Here is a 16065-nt window from a genome sequence, read left to right as displayed (position 1 = left end):
AAAATCCATGTAGACAACATCCATTGCATTCCCTTCATCAATCCTCCGTTACTTCATCAAAAAATTCAAAAAATAATCTATTACTTTGGTCTTTGTCTTACATATGCCTTTCTCAATCATTATTTGAAACCTTATTATGTTATGGTCGCTATTGCCTAGATGTTCCCTTACGGTTACTTTTATCTGCTCTGGTTCATTTCCCATTACTAGATCCAACAGTGATTCATCTCTTGGGCTTCTTACATACTGGGTAAGAAAGGAGTCCTGATCACACTGTTCCAACTCCATTCCTTTTTCCCTACCTTTTGCCAGTTTATTTGGGAGTAGTTGAAGTCTCCCATTCATTCATTTTTTTTTTTACACATTTCATAGATTTGCCTATATATTTCTTCTTCCACTATTAGGTGGTCTGTAGAATACTCCTATTAACATGATCGATCCCTTATCCTTCGTCTCAATCTATATGGATTCTGTTTCTATCTTAATGTTCGGTATGTCCCTTTTTCCTATTGCCATTATGTTGTCTCTAATTAGTACAACTAGGGTTGCAAAGGGGTGGAAAGTTTCCGGTAAATTTCCGGAAATTTTCCACGGGAAGTTTAGCTTGGGAATTTTGGGAATTTTGCCCAAAAAAGCACATGCTAGCATAATATTGTTTTTTTGGTATTTTTTTTTTCCACAGGTCCTCTCTTAATAATTAAGATTCCATCTCTGTTAGTAATTTTAAGGAATTTCTTAATCAATATATGTTTATCTTCTTACTTGGCTTGTTTTAATAATTACAAGTTTTGTGTGTGACTGTGAACAAATGTGTCCTGATTGGTTGGATGAGTGGATGAGCGATTAGCTCCCTCTATTTGTAATATTTGCATATCGAATTGTGATTGGCCTGCAGGCATCTGTAAGACAGCTATAGTTATTTTAAGATCCAGGTTAGGGGTCCTGAGGGAAGTCATTTTGTTTTCTGCTGATGTTGTGATGATGCAGTAAGTAAATCAGACTTTATACCAAATAAACCAGTTACTTGTTGAACTCTGTTGTCCTTCAATTTAAAATATACAAAATAATATACTATTGGTGATGTAGTGTCGTGTGTGTACAGGTCATGCTTCCATCACATGGAGCATCAGCAAAAATGTACTCACCCTGTTGCAATCGTGCTGATCGACCGCAGTTCGACACAAGAGATGAATGCCCTTTATTTCTCTGCATAGAACAATGCTACATTTACCGTCGGATGTGTGGAAGCATTTTACCCCAGGCATTAAAGATGGAAACACTGTAGAAAGCCATATGTAAAGAATGCCACAAAGATGCAGCAGCATTTATCCAAATGCAACAACTTCACTCAAAGCTCACAGCAGTCAGCCCAGAGTTCCTCTGCTTCCATTCAAGAAGATGATGGTTCTCATTCAGCATCAGGCTCCTTATCATCAGCAACTCCTGGCCCACTTGGAAGGTTCTTTGATACAATGGATAACCATAGCCAGAAGAATGCAGATGAGTGCCTTGCTCGAGCTGTATATGCAACAGGCTCACCCCTCATGCTCACAGTCAATGTGTACTGGAAGAGATTTTTCAATGTTATTCGCCCTGCATACTGTCCTCCCACCAGACATGCTTTGTCTACTTATTTGCTGGAGGCTGAGTATAACAGAGTCCAAGGAAAGCTCAAAGAAACGATAGCGATGGCAGACTGTGTTGCAGTTATCTCAGATGGGTGGTCAAATGTACGAGGGGAGGGCATCATAAACTACATCGTCTCCACTCCTCTCCCAGTGTTCTTCAAGAGCACAGACACAAAGGACAACAGACACACAGGCACATACATTGCTGATGAGCTGAAAGCGGTCATCAACGATCTTGGATCACAAAAGGTCTTTGCAGTAGTTACTGACAATGCTGCGAATATGAAGGCTGCTTGGGCTCAAGTGGAGGAGGCCTACCCTCATATTACGTCTATTGGGGCTTTACCTGCTCCTCAAGGACATCATGGGTTTGAGAACCATGGAAGCACTGTACAAGAGAGCCAAGCAAGTTGTTAAGTATGTCAGGGGAAAACAGGTAGTTGCAGCAACCTACAACTCCAAGCAAATGACCAAGAACACCACACTGAAGCTGCCCAACAACACTAGATGGGGTGGTGTTGTCATAATGTACAACAGCCTTCTGGAGGGTAAGGAGTCGCTGCAAGAAATGGCAATATCCCAGTCTGGGGATATGGAAACCACCATCAAGAAAATACTGCTGGATGATGTGTTTTGGGAGAGAGTGGTTAGCAGCCTTAAACTACTCTCACCAGTAGCATCTGCAATTGCTCAGATTGAAGGAGATGACGCTGTCTTGTCAGATGTTCTCAGGCTTTTTACTGATTTAAAAGAACAAATCAGCATTGCCCTACCCACATCCCTGCTGCTCAAAGCAGAGGAGAAGGCAATTGTTCAATTCATACAGACGCGTCAAGAATTTTGCGTCAAGCCGATTCATGCTGCAGCATACATGCTGGACCCAAAGCATGTTGGGAGACCAATACTTTCTGGAGAACAGATCAACAGCGCTTACAGTGTGATTTCTACCCTCTCACACCATCTCAATCTGGATGTGGGCAAAGGTCTGGCAAAGTTCTCTACCAAGCAAGGTCTTTGGAATGGGGATGGGATATGGGAATCATGCAAGCATATCAGTGCACATACCTGGTGGAAGGGACTTTGTGCATCTGAGGCCCTGTCACCCATAGCATCGGTGATACTCCAAATCCCACCTTCATCAGCGGCCTCTGAACGAAACTGGTCACTTTTTGGGAATACGCATACAAAGGTGTGCAACAGACTGACTAACAAGAGAGTGGAGAAACTGGTGGCTATCCGGGCGAACCTACAACTTATTGAGCCAGATACAGAAGTGTCCACCACACAGCTAGACACTGACACAGAGGAGGAAATGGACACGTCAGAGCCAGAGAATCAGGAGGAGCAATGATGAGTAGAAGACTCAGAAGACTCATGAGTAGAAGACTCAAAGGGACAAAATAAGGACAAATTACAGGCTAAATAAGCTGACGCTCTTTTTATTTTATTTTAGATGGGTCTTTTTTGTGGGGGTTCAATAAAGTTCAAAATTATAACCTAAATAAAGTTTTGAAAGCCTGTTTTTATTTGTATGGAACAGTATGTCTATTTTGACGACAAAGATAATATAAGGGTCAGAGACAAAAACCATCAGTGTGCAAAAAAGCTCAAAATTCCCATAAATTCCCGAAAATTCCCATGGAAAGTTTCCTCTTTTAAAAATTCCCAGAATTTTGCAACCCTAAGTACAACTACCCCAGCCCTCATCTTCCTTCCCTACCCTTTCTAAATGCATTATATCCTGAAATGTTTAACTGCCAGTCCTGTTCTTTATGTAGCCATGTTCAGTTTTCCCTACTACGTCTGGCTCCTCCCTACGAATTATTGCCTTCAGTTCCCCTGTTTTGCTTCAAATGCTGTGCATATTGCTGTACAGGCAATTTAATTTGTTTTTATTATTTGTTCACCTCACTTTATTTTTTAACAGTCATTTTATACTTATGTTCACGACACAGTTTGAGTCTATGGAACAGACTTTATTCATGCAACATAGATGATCAGTCCATACCGTACAAAGTGTAGCTATGGGTTTATTTTGCATCAGTTCCCCAACTAACCCTGGAAAAGCATCCTTCTTGTACATCCTTGTTACCTACTTCAAAGGTATATTTCACAGATAAGACGTCATGATTTATTTGTTCTCGGACCCTCCCAAAGACAGCTTATTTACCTAAATTGTAACAGACATCCATTCTATACTATGGTTAATTGATCTCTGCTTATGTTTAGTTAATCATGGCACTAATCATTAAAGTTAGACATTAATCACTCTTGGTTGATGTCGCTCCAGTCAGTATCTCCTTGCACAGCTATTCCTTGTGATGATGATCAGATGTCTGGAAAAGAAAAAAAACTCTCCGGCACCTCACTATTCTCCTGTTATCTTTAGACAGCCTGTTGCTTCATGACCAGTTATAGTTACATAGTTCAGTTTGATTATTAGCTCTTAGCTCTCCAACATTTCCAACAGGGCTGCCGATCCCAGTGGTTAGACCAGGATCATGCCTGCTGGTGCCCTCCAGCACTGGCCATGCCAGAGTATGCAGGGTCAGTGGAAGGCACCTAATTTGCATGGGGCCTACGGGTGCCTGCACATCTCGAGCATCTGCCAGCCCTGCGCTGCTGAAAACTGAAGTGCCTGCCACCATTTGGGGGAGGGTGCCCCATCACACCGATCCATCTCCCCTCCTATTTACTGGCCTTCTTTATAAGGGGGTGATGCTAAAACATTAAAAAAGGACGCGACTGCTGCCAACGAACCAGGCGCGGTCTGTGCAAGTGTGCTGTCGGTTCATCGCGGGAGCGGGTTCGTTAAATTTTTTTTTTAAAAGCCGGGAAGGGAGCGAGCTGGTGAAAAAGTTGGGAAGGGAGTGAGCTGGTGGAAAAGCTGGGAAGGGCGCGAGCTGGTGGAAAAGCTGGGAAGGGAGTGAGTTAGTGAAAAAGCCGGGAAGGGAGCGAGTTGGAAAAGCTGGGAAGGGAGTGAGTTGGTGAAAAAGCCGGGACGGGAGCGAGTTGGTGAAAAAGCCGGGACGGGAGTGAGCTGGTGAAAAAGCCGGGAAGGGAGCGAGCTGGTGAAAAAGCCGGGAAGGGAACGAGCTGGTGAAAAAGCCGGGAAGGGAGCGAGCTGGTGAAAAAGCCGGGAAGGGAGCGAGCTGGTGAAAAAGCCGGGACGGGAGCGAGTTGGTGAAAAAGCCGGGACGGGAGCGAGTTGGTGAAAAAGCCGGGACGGGAGCGAGCTGGTGAAAAAGCCGGGACGGGAGCGAGCTGGTGAAAAAGCCGGGACGGGAGCGAGCTGGTGAAAAAGCCGGGACGGGAGCGAGCTGGAGAAAAAGCCGGGACGGGAGCGAGCTGGTGAAAAAGCCGGGACGGGAGCGAGCTGGTGAAAAAGCCGGGACGGGAGCGAGCTGGTGAAAAAGCCGGGACGGGAGCGAGCTGGTGAAAAAGCCGGGACGGGAGCGAGCTGGTGAAAAAGCCGGGACGGGAGCGAGCTGGTGAAAAAGCCGGGACGGGAGCGAGCTGGTGAAAAAGCCGGGACGGGAGCGAGCTGGTGAAAAAGCCGGGATGGGAGCGAGCTGGTTAGCGTGATCGTTTTAAAAAAAAAAAAAAAAAGCAGAAGCATCATGCTTCCAATTGCTGCCGTGCGCAGTACGCTTCTGCGCAGCTTCCGGTCGTTCGCAGGAGTCGTTCCGTTAAAAAAAAAAAAAAAAGTAGTTACCAAACCTTTTTTTCTTTGTGGTGAGGGGTGTCCTGGCCTGGATCCCTCCCCTTAATGTGTGAACTTCTGGAGGCTGGTATGCCTCATGTCACTGGGGATACCAGTTTCCAACCTTGTGCTGGGTCCCACTGAAGTTGGAGAAGTCCCAGACAAAGCGAGTTTCAGTGGGAGTGTGCCAGTCGACTGAACAAATTCTGCCCGTTTATATTTATTATTAAAGTAGTCATGTGTTTATTTACTGTTCCAAAAACAGTTTCTTTGAACTCACCATTGCCTCAGGAAATCTGCTCTGGTTTGGCTTTTAACCTCCACGATGCAGGCCCAGGCTTAGATGCCTAGAGCCCCATATGCCCCAGTATTCACTCTTAACAACTGAATGCATAGCCAATACAAAAGAAAAATACTGCGGATGCTGGAAATCTGAAATAAAAACACAAAATACTGGAAATACTTAGCAGGTCAGGCAGCATTTGTGGAGAGAGAAAGAGTTAACGTTTCAGGTCAATGACTGGAAAAAGTTGGAGATGTAACAGCTTTTTAAGCAAGAGAAACCTCTGCCTCTATTTTTTTTCCTCTCTCTCACATGGCGGCTGTCGATTATTCTGCCATTGCCATTTACACTTCATCTAGAGTCATCTTTTGTTTCTTAACTTGTCCCATTACCATTTCTTCTTGCCTTGCACCATCATCTCTTTTGTCTCTTAATCTCTCCTGCCTTCCATCCTATCACAGACCTTCCCTTTTGTTCCTTCCTCCCCTCCTCCCTTTCCCTGCCCTTACACTTGCTTAAAAATCTGTTACATCTCTAACTTTTTCCAGTTCTGACGAAGGGTCATCAACCTGAAACGTTAACGCTGTTTCTCTCTCCACAGATGCTGCCGGACCTGCTGAGTATTTCCAGCATTTTCTGTTTTTATCTGTGAATGCATAACCACTTTGCTCCTACTCCCTACACCCTAACTAGCCAAAAGAATTCTACACCCACATGGTCCTGAGCCACCTCCGTATCCCCTTTTCCCCAAGCTGCCCCTTCATCCCTGAGTTGTCCTTTCCTCCATGTTACATTCCCAGATGTATTTATTTAGGTAACTATAATACAGGAGGGGACCTAATTTCTTTATCTATCCATCTGTCTACAGTGGATAAGGAAAACACGATGAAACCAATAAAAACAACTTTGCTTCTCTGTCCTGAATACATCTTGTAGAAACTTATTTCCAAAACCTTACAGTGGAAATGTGCAGCACTTACCCTGCCCTCCCCCTCCCTCTCCCCCCCCCCCCCCATCCCCCCAAAAACACTAACTCACTAAGCAGCATCACGAGAGATATGCTATTAGCTTAATATTTCATGATGTTGTTTGCAGAGAATGTCTACATTCATAATGCAGAGTATGGCATATGTCTACTTCTCATCCTCCATACCTGGGTCTCAGCTTACTGTGAATGGTGACTTAAAGCTACATCAACGAGAGCCACTTAGACACAGAGGACTTGACACACGCTACAATGTAAGTGTATCCCCTTTAAAAAAAAAAAAAGTTTTATGCTTTGCTAGGAATAAGGGTTTTATGTTTTGAAGCTGTTTGTGAACACTAAACTATCACCATGATAATTTAAAAATTATTTTCCAAATTTGTGACTAAACTTCAAAATTGTCTGTTCCAATCGAAAGTGGCGACATCTGAAACTATTCACTTGTTTCATTCGTGTGTCTGCATAAACAGTGTGCCACCTCCGCAGTTTAAAAAATATTTTACTAAGTCGTATTTACTTCATCACTGAATTCCACATGAAGAAGGCCATACTTGGACATGGCGCATTGAACATTCAGCGGGGGTGATTTTAACTTGAGGTGTACAATGGGATGTTGATGGGTGAAGTTTGTCCGTCCGTTGTTACAGCTGTGAGGCCCAAGCCATTTTGAGGCCCAGCCTTGATTTACATGTTGTCGGCGAGCTGCAAGCGCCAAACTGACGCTCCAAGGCAGCTTGCCAGTTGGCGAGAGCAGGAAATCGGTATAATTCTATGCAGAGCCAGCTGACAATCAGAACTGGGAGTTCGAGATGCGATCCCGGGGTGGGGGCGCGGGCCTTGAAAGGGCAAGCAACGGGTTGGAGTTTTTTTGTGGGTCCACTCCTGGCCCCATATAAATAGAATTATATAAAATATTTGGTCCGTGTAAGGGCTATGGGGAAAGAGTGGGGGAGTGGGACTAATGGATAGCTCTTTTAAAGAGCCGGCACAGGCATGATGGACCGAATAGTCATTCGCTGATCACTGTTTAAGCCACTTAACGCTGGTAGAATGGGCAGGACGTGCATGGCACACGCTCCACCCATGAGTATCTCAAAATTATAATCAGGGCCCTATATATCTCATAGGACCCAGATTTGCATATTACAAGTAACCTCCCAGGTGCTCATCTCAGGACCCTACCCGGGATAGCGGCGGTTGGAGCACCAGCGTAAATGGGGCACTAAATGATCCACCCAACATTTTCAGGCCGCTGATGCCCTTTTTACGCCGGGCAGGCGCACTTAAATTCAGCTCCATTCAACTGTAACAATAGGCAGCGGCAAAAGTTTGCAGTTATTCTAGAGGTAGTTGGATGGTGTGATATGGGGTTATTGTAGGATTCTTCGACAGGATGAGTTTAGATGGGCCAAATGGCTTCCTTATCTGTATTTATCTTTGTGATCTAGTGCAGAAAATCACCACAAATCTGAACCCTAGTGCCCAAGGATACTGTTATGAAGAAAAACTTGAGAAACATGGGCTTTTCAGCTTTGCAAAGAGCGACTGAGGGGGACATTATAGAGGTACAGGAAACTTTCTGGTATCCGGCACTGACGGGACCGAGCTGGTGCCGTTAGATCAAAACTGCCGTATAATCCAGCCCTAATGTTCAAACATACAGAGCTTTTCAGCTCCGTGTGAATCAACAAACCCTGTTGCTTAGCAACAGCTTCAAAACAGTCAGCTGCAGCTGCAAGCGTCTCTAGCTGAAGCTGTTGCTTAGCTGCAAACCTTGCAGAGCCTGACTGGGAAAAAAAAAGCAACGAGAAGTAAAAAAACGTATAGAAAACGGCTCCTGAATTTTGCCGGTAGATAGAGCTTTCCGGACTTTTAACCTCTGGTTAAACGAAAGTTTCCTGTATATGGATGGTAAACAGTTACAGAAAAATTAAATCAGAAAAAATTACTTCAAACTACACCAGGGCAGTAGGATAAGGATGCAAGGTCAAACTAGCAAAGACTGATATGAAGAAGTTCTTCTTCAAACAAAGAGTGGTTAATATTGGAATGAGTTCCATGTGAATAGTGGAGTCAAAAACCCTAGAATCATTTAAGAAAGAGCCGGATGCTATGATTGAGATATTGTATGTTCCTTGTTGATTAATAATCTACGATGGACCAAAGTACCTCACTCATTCATATTTACCTTGTGATCTTGTGCGTGTGTAGACAGCTCAAGGGGGGTTAGTGAGCGAGCCAAGTGCACAGGGCCCAGTGACCGAAAGGAGATTACAGATGCGTGCACACACAAGGCAAGTGGAGAGCACAAACGGAGCACAGTGTAGTGCAGAGCAGAAGTAGGAATAATTAAATATATTAAATGCCAGAACCTCTAGCTTTTTAAATATATATTAGTTAGATAAATATCAACACTTAGTCTGGAAAACATTAAATCAATAAATAAGCATCAGTGGCAGACTGTTGGAAAATTAAATAAACATTCAACAGAAACCTTCAAAAAAAAATTCAAGAGGATTAAATGAATAAATGTCAACTCTGGAGCCTGTAATGCTCTGGAGTAGGGAAACCCAGGAAAGACTGAGCTGGTGACCAATCAGATATTATTACTATAGACAAGTCATGTGTTTATGATAGATGGACAAATAACTCCGTTTTATATAGATATCACTTTTATTCCACAGGTTTCAATAGTTAATGATGGCAGTCCATTTGCAAGTGCCTTTGACCTGGCAGATATCATTGCATCATATCAAGATAGAAATGGTGAGATTTTCATTACACTAACATTGTGCATTGATATACCAATATAAATGCTCATCTTAGAATTGCTTTTTCCCCTCTGAATCTAATTTGGACACTAACTATGTCTTTGTGTTTTAGTAACAACAATTTTTACCAATCAGTATCCTGTGTGGAGAGCAGGAAGAGCTGCTGATGCTCCATTTGTTATTAATGCTGTCATCAGATATCCTATGGAAATTATCACATATCCTTTTTTAAATTCAAAATAATGTCTACAGATTTGGAAGTGTTTACAAACCCTGAGAACTGATATATTATTTTGAATGAAACTGTCATTTAAAATTCAGTGTTGAAGTTCAAACGATTACATTATAGTGGCAATATTTTTCCTTTATGAAATTGCACTGGATGCCAGATTATCTGGTTTATTAGCATGCAAAGAATTTACAAAAATGACCGGCAGGAAAAGACCAGCTGGTTCATCAAGCCTGCCCCACATTCAGAATGGCTGGACCAGCATAACTAGACACTTCCTACCCCCTTCCTTCACCCTCCCGCAACCATGTAATCTCCTGGGGGAGGCAAAAAAATCTGTCAAAACATTGTCGTAATATTTGTTGTAACAACCATCTGCAGTTTCCAGAGGTGGGGCAGCTTGTTGTATAGAGCCTTGGTCAGACACCATCTGAAGTACTGCATTCAGTTTTGGGCACCGCACTTCAGGAAGGACACAGTCACCTTGGAGGGGGTACAGCGTAGATTCACCAGAATGATACCGTGGCTTAGAGGGTTGAATTATGAGGGCAGGTTGCATAAACTTGTATTCCCTTTTGTATAGAATATTGAGGGGTGATCTGATGGAGTGGTTTGAAACGTGAAAAGCATTCGATAGGGTAGATACAGAGAAAATATTTCCTCTGGTGGGGGAAATCGAGAATGAGGGGACATGATCTTGAAATTAGGGCTAGGCCATTTAGGAGGGAAAGCAGGAAGCACTTTTTTGCACAAAGGGTAGTAGGAATCTAGAATTCTCTCCGTAAAAGGCTGTGGATGCTGGAACAGTTGTAGTTTTCAATACTGATAGTGATAGATTTTTGTTAAGGGTATCAAGCGATATGTAGTGGTATCAAGCGATATGTAGTTAAGGCAGATAAATGGAGTTGAGGTACAGATCAGCTAATATCTTATTGAATGGCGGAGCAGGCTCGAAGGGCTGAATAACCAATACCTGTTCCTACGAGTGTTGCTATCAAGATTCTTCATCCTGCTGATATCCAATCTGCAGGTTAACTCTGATAGCACAAGCTCATTCCCAAAATTGTTAGTGGAACCAAGGCTACCTCCTTGGCCTTTTGTTGAATTAACTTTGTACCTATGGGCACCATTCATTTGCTTTTTATATAAATGTAGATGGCTTCCTGTAGCTCAATTTTTTTTCTACTAATTGGAAAGAGCCATCTGCCAACAGCTGTAAGGAGGAAAGACTTGTTGATGTTTGGGTGTAGACCATTCATCAAGACAGAGTCACCAGGCTTATCAACAAGTTTACAATTTCATTACACATAATGCTCACCCACCCTCGCATGCCAGATGTTCATACATAAAGAAGAATGGGGCAAGCTTTATATGTTAGTGACATTATAAACATAGCAGGAAAATTTCCTTTGATTGCAATTTCTAGCAAAGTCATAAACCATTCTTTTTGGGATGTTTTACGATCTCACCAAAATAGTGAACGTAGCCATGTTTCCGATTTGGCTAATACATAGCAACCAGAGGAAATCTTGTCCCAGGATTATGAAGTAAATCTCTTAATTATCATCAATTAGGATGTTTGTCATAGAATGGTTGCAGCACAGAAGGAGGCCATTCGGCCTGTTGAGCCTGTGCCAGCTCTCTGCAAGAGCAATTCAGCGAGTCCCGTTCCTCTGCCCCTTTTCCCGTAGCCCTGCAAATTCTTTTCCTTCAGGTACTTATCCAATTTCCTTTTGAAAACCATGATTGAGTCTGCCTTCACCACCCTTTCAGGCAGTGCATTCCAGATCCTAACCACTCGCTGAGTAAAAAAGTTTTCCCTCATGTTGCCTTTGGTTCTTTTGCCAATCACCTTAAATCTGTGTCCTCTGGTTCTCGACCCTTCCGCCAACGGGAACAGTCTCTCTTTATCGACTCTGTCTAGACCCCTCATGATTTTGAACACCTCTATCAAATCTCCTCTCAACCTTCTGCTTTAAGGAGAACAACCCCAGCTTCTCCGGTTTATCCACGTAACTGAAGTCCCTCATCCCTGGAACCATTCTCGTAAATATTTTCTGCACCCTCTCTAAGGCCTTCACATCCTTCCTAAAGTGCGGTGCCCAGAATTGAACACAATACTCCAGTTGAGGTCAGACCAGTGTTTTGTAAAGGTTCATCATATGTACTTTTGTACTCTATACCTCTATTTATGAAGCCCAGGATCCCGTATGCTTTTTTAACCGCTTTCTCAACCTGCCCTGCCACCTTCAACGATTTGTGCACATATAGCCCTGGTCTCTGTTCGTGCAACCCCTTTAGGATTGTACCCTTTAGTTTATATTTCCTCTCTTCATTCTTCCTACCAACATGTATCACGTCGCACTTTTCTGCGTTAAATTTCATCTGCCACATATCCACCCATTTCACCAGCCTGTCTGTGTCTTCTTGAAGTCTATCACTATCCTCCTCGCTGTTCACTATACTTCCCAAGTTTTGTGTCATCAGCAAATTTTGAAATTGTGCCCTGTACACCCAAGTCCAAGTCATTACTATATGTCAAGAAAAGCAGTGGTCCTAGCACCGATCCATGGCGTACACCACTGTATACCTTCCTCCAGTCCAAAAAACAACCGTTCACCACTACTCTCTGTTTCCTGTCACTTAGCCAGTTTCGTATCCATGCTACCACTTTCCTTTTTAGTTCATGGGCTTCAACTTTGCTGGCAAGCCTATTATGTGGCACTTTATCAAACGCCTTTTGAAAGTCCATGTACACCATGTCAACTGCATTGCCCTCATCAACCCTCTCCGTTACCTCATCAAAAAACCGGATTAAGTTAGTTAAATACGATTTGCCTTTAACAAATCCATGCTGGCTTTCCTTAATTAATCCTCACTTGTCCAAGTGACTGTTAACTTTGTCCCTGATTATCGTTTCTAAAAGCTTCCCCACCACCGAGGTTAAATTGACTGGCCTGCAGTTGCTGGGTTTATCCTTACACCCTTTTTTGAACAAGGGTGTAACATTTGCAATTCTTCAGTCCTCTGGCACCACCCCCGTATCTAAGGAAGATTATGGCCAGTACCTCTGTGATTTCCTCCTTAACTTCCCTCAGAATCCTAGGATGCATCCCATCTGGCCCTGGTAACTTAGCAACTTTAAGTACAGCCAACCTTTCTAGTACCTCCTTTATCAATTTTTTATCTCATCCAGTATCTCCACTACCCCCTCTTACACTGTGACTTTGGCAGCATCTTCTTCCTTGGTGAAGACAAATGCAAAGTACTCATTTAGTACCTCAACCATGCCCTCTGCCTTCATGCGTAGGTCTCCTTTTTGGCCCCACCTCTCCTCTTACTACCCGTTTACTATTTATATGCCTATAGAAGACTTTTGAATTCCCTTTTATATGTTAGCTGCCAATCTATTCTCCTCTCTTTGCTCCTCTTATTTTCTTTTTCACTTCCCCTCTGAACCTTCTATATTCAGCCTGGTTCTCACTTGTATTCTCAACTTGACATCTGTCATATGTGCTCTTTTTCTGCTTCATCTTGCTCTCTATCTCTTTCATCATTCAGGGAGCTCTGGCTTTAGTTGCCCTACCTTTCCCCCTTGTGGGAATGTACCTCGACTATACCCGAACCATCTCCTCTTTAAAGGCAGCCCATTGTTCGATTACAGTTTTGCCTGCCAATCTTGGATTCCAATTTACCTGGGCCAGATACGTTCTCCACCCACTGAAATTTGCCTTCCTCCAGTTAAGTATTTTTACTCTAGATTGCTCCCTGTCCTTTTCTGTGGCTAATCTAAACCTTATGATACTATGATCACTGTTCCCCTACTGACACTTGCTCCACTTGACCCACCTCATTCCCCAGAACCAGATCCAGCAATGCCTCCTTCCTCGTTGGGCCAGAAACGTACTGATCAAGAAAGTTCTCCAGAACACACTTCAGAAATTCTTCCCCCTCTCTGCCCTTTACACTATTACTATCCCAGTCTACATTAGGATAATTGAAGTCCCCCATTATCACTACTCTATTGTACTTGCACCTCTCTGTAATTTCCCTGCAAATTTGCTCCTCTATCTTTCCCACTAGTTGGTGGCACCTCTATTATTTCTTAACTCTAACCAAATAGATTCTGTCCTTGACCCCTCCAGGACATCCTCTCTCTCCAGCACTGTAACATTCTCCTTAACCAATACTGCCACCCCACCTCCTTTCTTTCCCTCTCTATCTTTCCTGAACACCTTATATCCAGGAATATTTAAAATCCAATCCTGCCCTTTTTTGAGACATTCATGTTAAACATGGCTGTGATCATTCATGGGTTTAGAATTGTTTTTTGCTTTATTGCCAGCCAAGCTATGCACTCATTGGAGTTAATGGGTCATTAATCAAATTTATGGTCCATTTTAGATCATCATAATCCATAAGAGTCGATATTTCTTGTTACTAATGTAATCTCTGTTACTATCAAGACTACTGAGCATCTAACTATATTTGAAATTTAGTCGTGTAGCGTGAATGTGAATTCTAAATCTTAGATCATTGATTCTGCTCAGTACGAGTGAATAACAAGTCTGTTGGAATGCTTATACATGGTTAACCTCTTACTAATGTATTGTGCATTTATTTCCTTTTGGTTGTTTCTGTTCCTTAATTGTGTTTTTACTTATCGACCTGGTTTCTGGGAGATGATTAAGATCGCTTGGATCCAGTATGTCAGCATTCTTGTCATCTTCTTGTGGGTCTTTGAGAGAATCAAGCTATTTGTCTTTCAAAATCATGTGTTACCTGCTGTAATGGTACCGCCATATAAGCAGCACCAATCGTAACTGATTACAAGAGGACAGTTCGTAAGAAGTTGCTGATCCCACTACAAATGCACAGGAGCAATCAAATATTTAAGAAGGCAAGTCATTGTATCAGTATTTGATCCTTAAATGTGATTTACTGCTACATATTGCAGGTTGCCTGAAGTGCAAACTTTAATCTGTATTGCTTGCATACCTGTGTGAACTAAGGGTTAAATACAGCTATAGGAAGGGTTCTAATCACAACCTTTCCCCCAGCAAAAACTATATTAAGGTCTAAAACAATCTTCATAGAATTTTACAGCACAGAAACAGGCCCAACAGGTCTATGCTGGTGCTGATGCTCCACACGAGTCTTACTTCATCACACCCTATCAACATATACTTCTATACCTTTCTCTGTTATGTATATACCTATCTTCCCTTAAATGCATCTATGGTTGGAAGTTATTCATGCCTTACACAGAACAATGATGGTGAACAACATCAATTCATAAATTGATTTACACTGATATAGTTCCACTTTGTTTCAGTAATAAAGCACCATATTTATGAGGTATTCACTAGACAGTATCTGCATAAAGTTATACAAAAGCAAAATACTGCAGATGCAGGAAATCTGAAATAACAGAAAATGCTGGAAATGCTCAGCAGGTCAGGCAGCATCTGTGGAGAGAGAAACAGAGTTAACGTTTCAGGTCGATTACCTTTCGTCAGACATAAAGTTGATGGATTTCCATTGGGAAAAATGATAAAACTTTTAATTATTCTATCAAAGAACATCAAACTTTCAATACAAGCCCATGATAGTTAGAATTCAGCACTGAAGTAGAATCATAAACATAATGACCCAATAATAGATTGGTAATGCTTATTGAATTGGGCGTCATCAAAAAAAACTTGCATTTAAATGGTCTCCTTGGAAAGTTGTTACAACTTTTATTGTATAGCTACCTGAATTAGAGTTTGCGCACATACTATAATATATATATATATATATATATATAATAATAAATATATATATATACTCCTTATTAGCAGAGTCAGAGGATGTGCTATTTTATAACCTGTAATGTACAAGACCACTGATTTACAAATCAAATTTTGTTTTTATTATACAATAAAACTTAAAATTAAACTGCAAATGCTGGAAATCTGAAATTAAAACAGAAAATGCTGTAAGTACACAGCAGTCAGTAAAGACAAAAGACCGGTTATTGACATTTCAGGTGTGTAATTCTTCATCTAGATTCTGATAATGTTTGTTTCGCTACGCAATCAATTTTCTCTCTTGGCTTTTAAAGCCCAGATACGTAGGAAGATGTTCCAGATTACAGATAGGAAGCATAGAGCAGTACCCGGTAGTGGGAGAGTCATGTGGTTTGGTAGTGTTGGGAGGTTGGTCTGGGCTGTGACAGTACTGGAAGAGGGGCCTGTGGGTATGCAGCACTAGGTGGATGCAATGTTTCCTGTAAGCTCCAGGGAACCCCGCAGCCAGCTTGCTGGCTTTTCAATATAAAAAACGCGCATGCTGTATTTTGAAAATAAATTACAGGGAACATTGGGTGGAGGTCCAAGGTCTGGGAGCACTGGGAATGGAAATCTGGGTCTGTGAACATTGGAACAGGCATCATGGGATCTGGAAACACCTGTTTGAAGGGGGC

At 42.4% G+C, this 16065-nt stretch overlaps 1 protein-coding gene across 1 annotated transcript in view; it reads left to right on the top strand.

The window, feature by feature from the left end:
• The window catches only part of tmem231 (transmembrane protein 231), a 64410-nt gene extending 48864 nt beyond the window's left edge, over positions 1-15546 (top strand). Inside the window, exons 4-7 of the mRNA XM_085991711.1 lie at positions 6710-6853; positions 9284-9365; positions 9483-9588; positions 14260-15546. Coding sequence (XP_085847837.1) covers positions 6710-6853; positions 9284-9365; positions 9483-9588; positions 14260-14422 — 495 coding nt within the window. The 3' untranslated portion in view covers positions 14423-15546. The remainder of the gene's footprint in view (positions 1-6709; positions 6854-9283; positions 9366-9482; positions 9589-14259) is intronic.
• Positions 15547-16065: the final 519 nt, after the last annotated feature.

Source organism: Somniosus microcephalus, chromosome 6 (assembly GCF_052327205.1).
Source record: "Somniosus microcephalus isolate GS21.2 chromosome 6, FLI_Smic_1.0, whole genome shotgun sequence".
NCBI classification, from domain to species: domain Eukaryota; kingdom Metazoa; phylum Chordata; class Chondrichthyes; order Squaliformes; family Somniosidae; genus Somniosus; species Somniosus microcephalus.
This window is presented reverse-complemented; position numbering and strand designations above follow the sequence as displayed.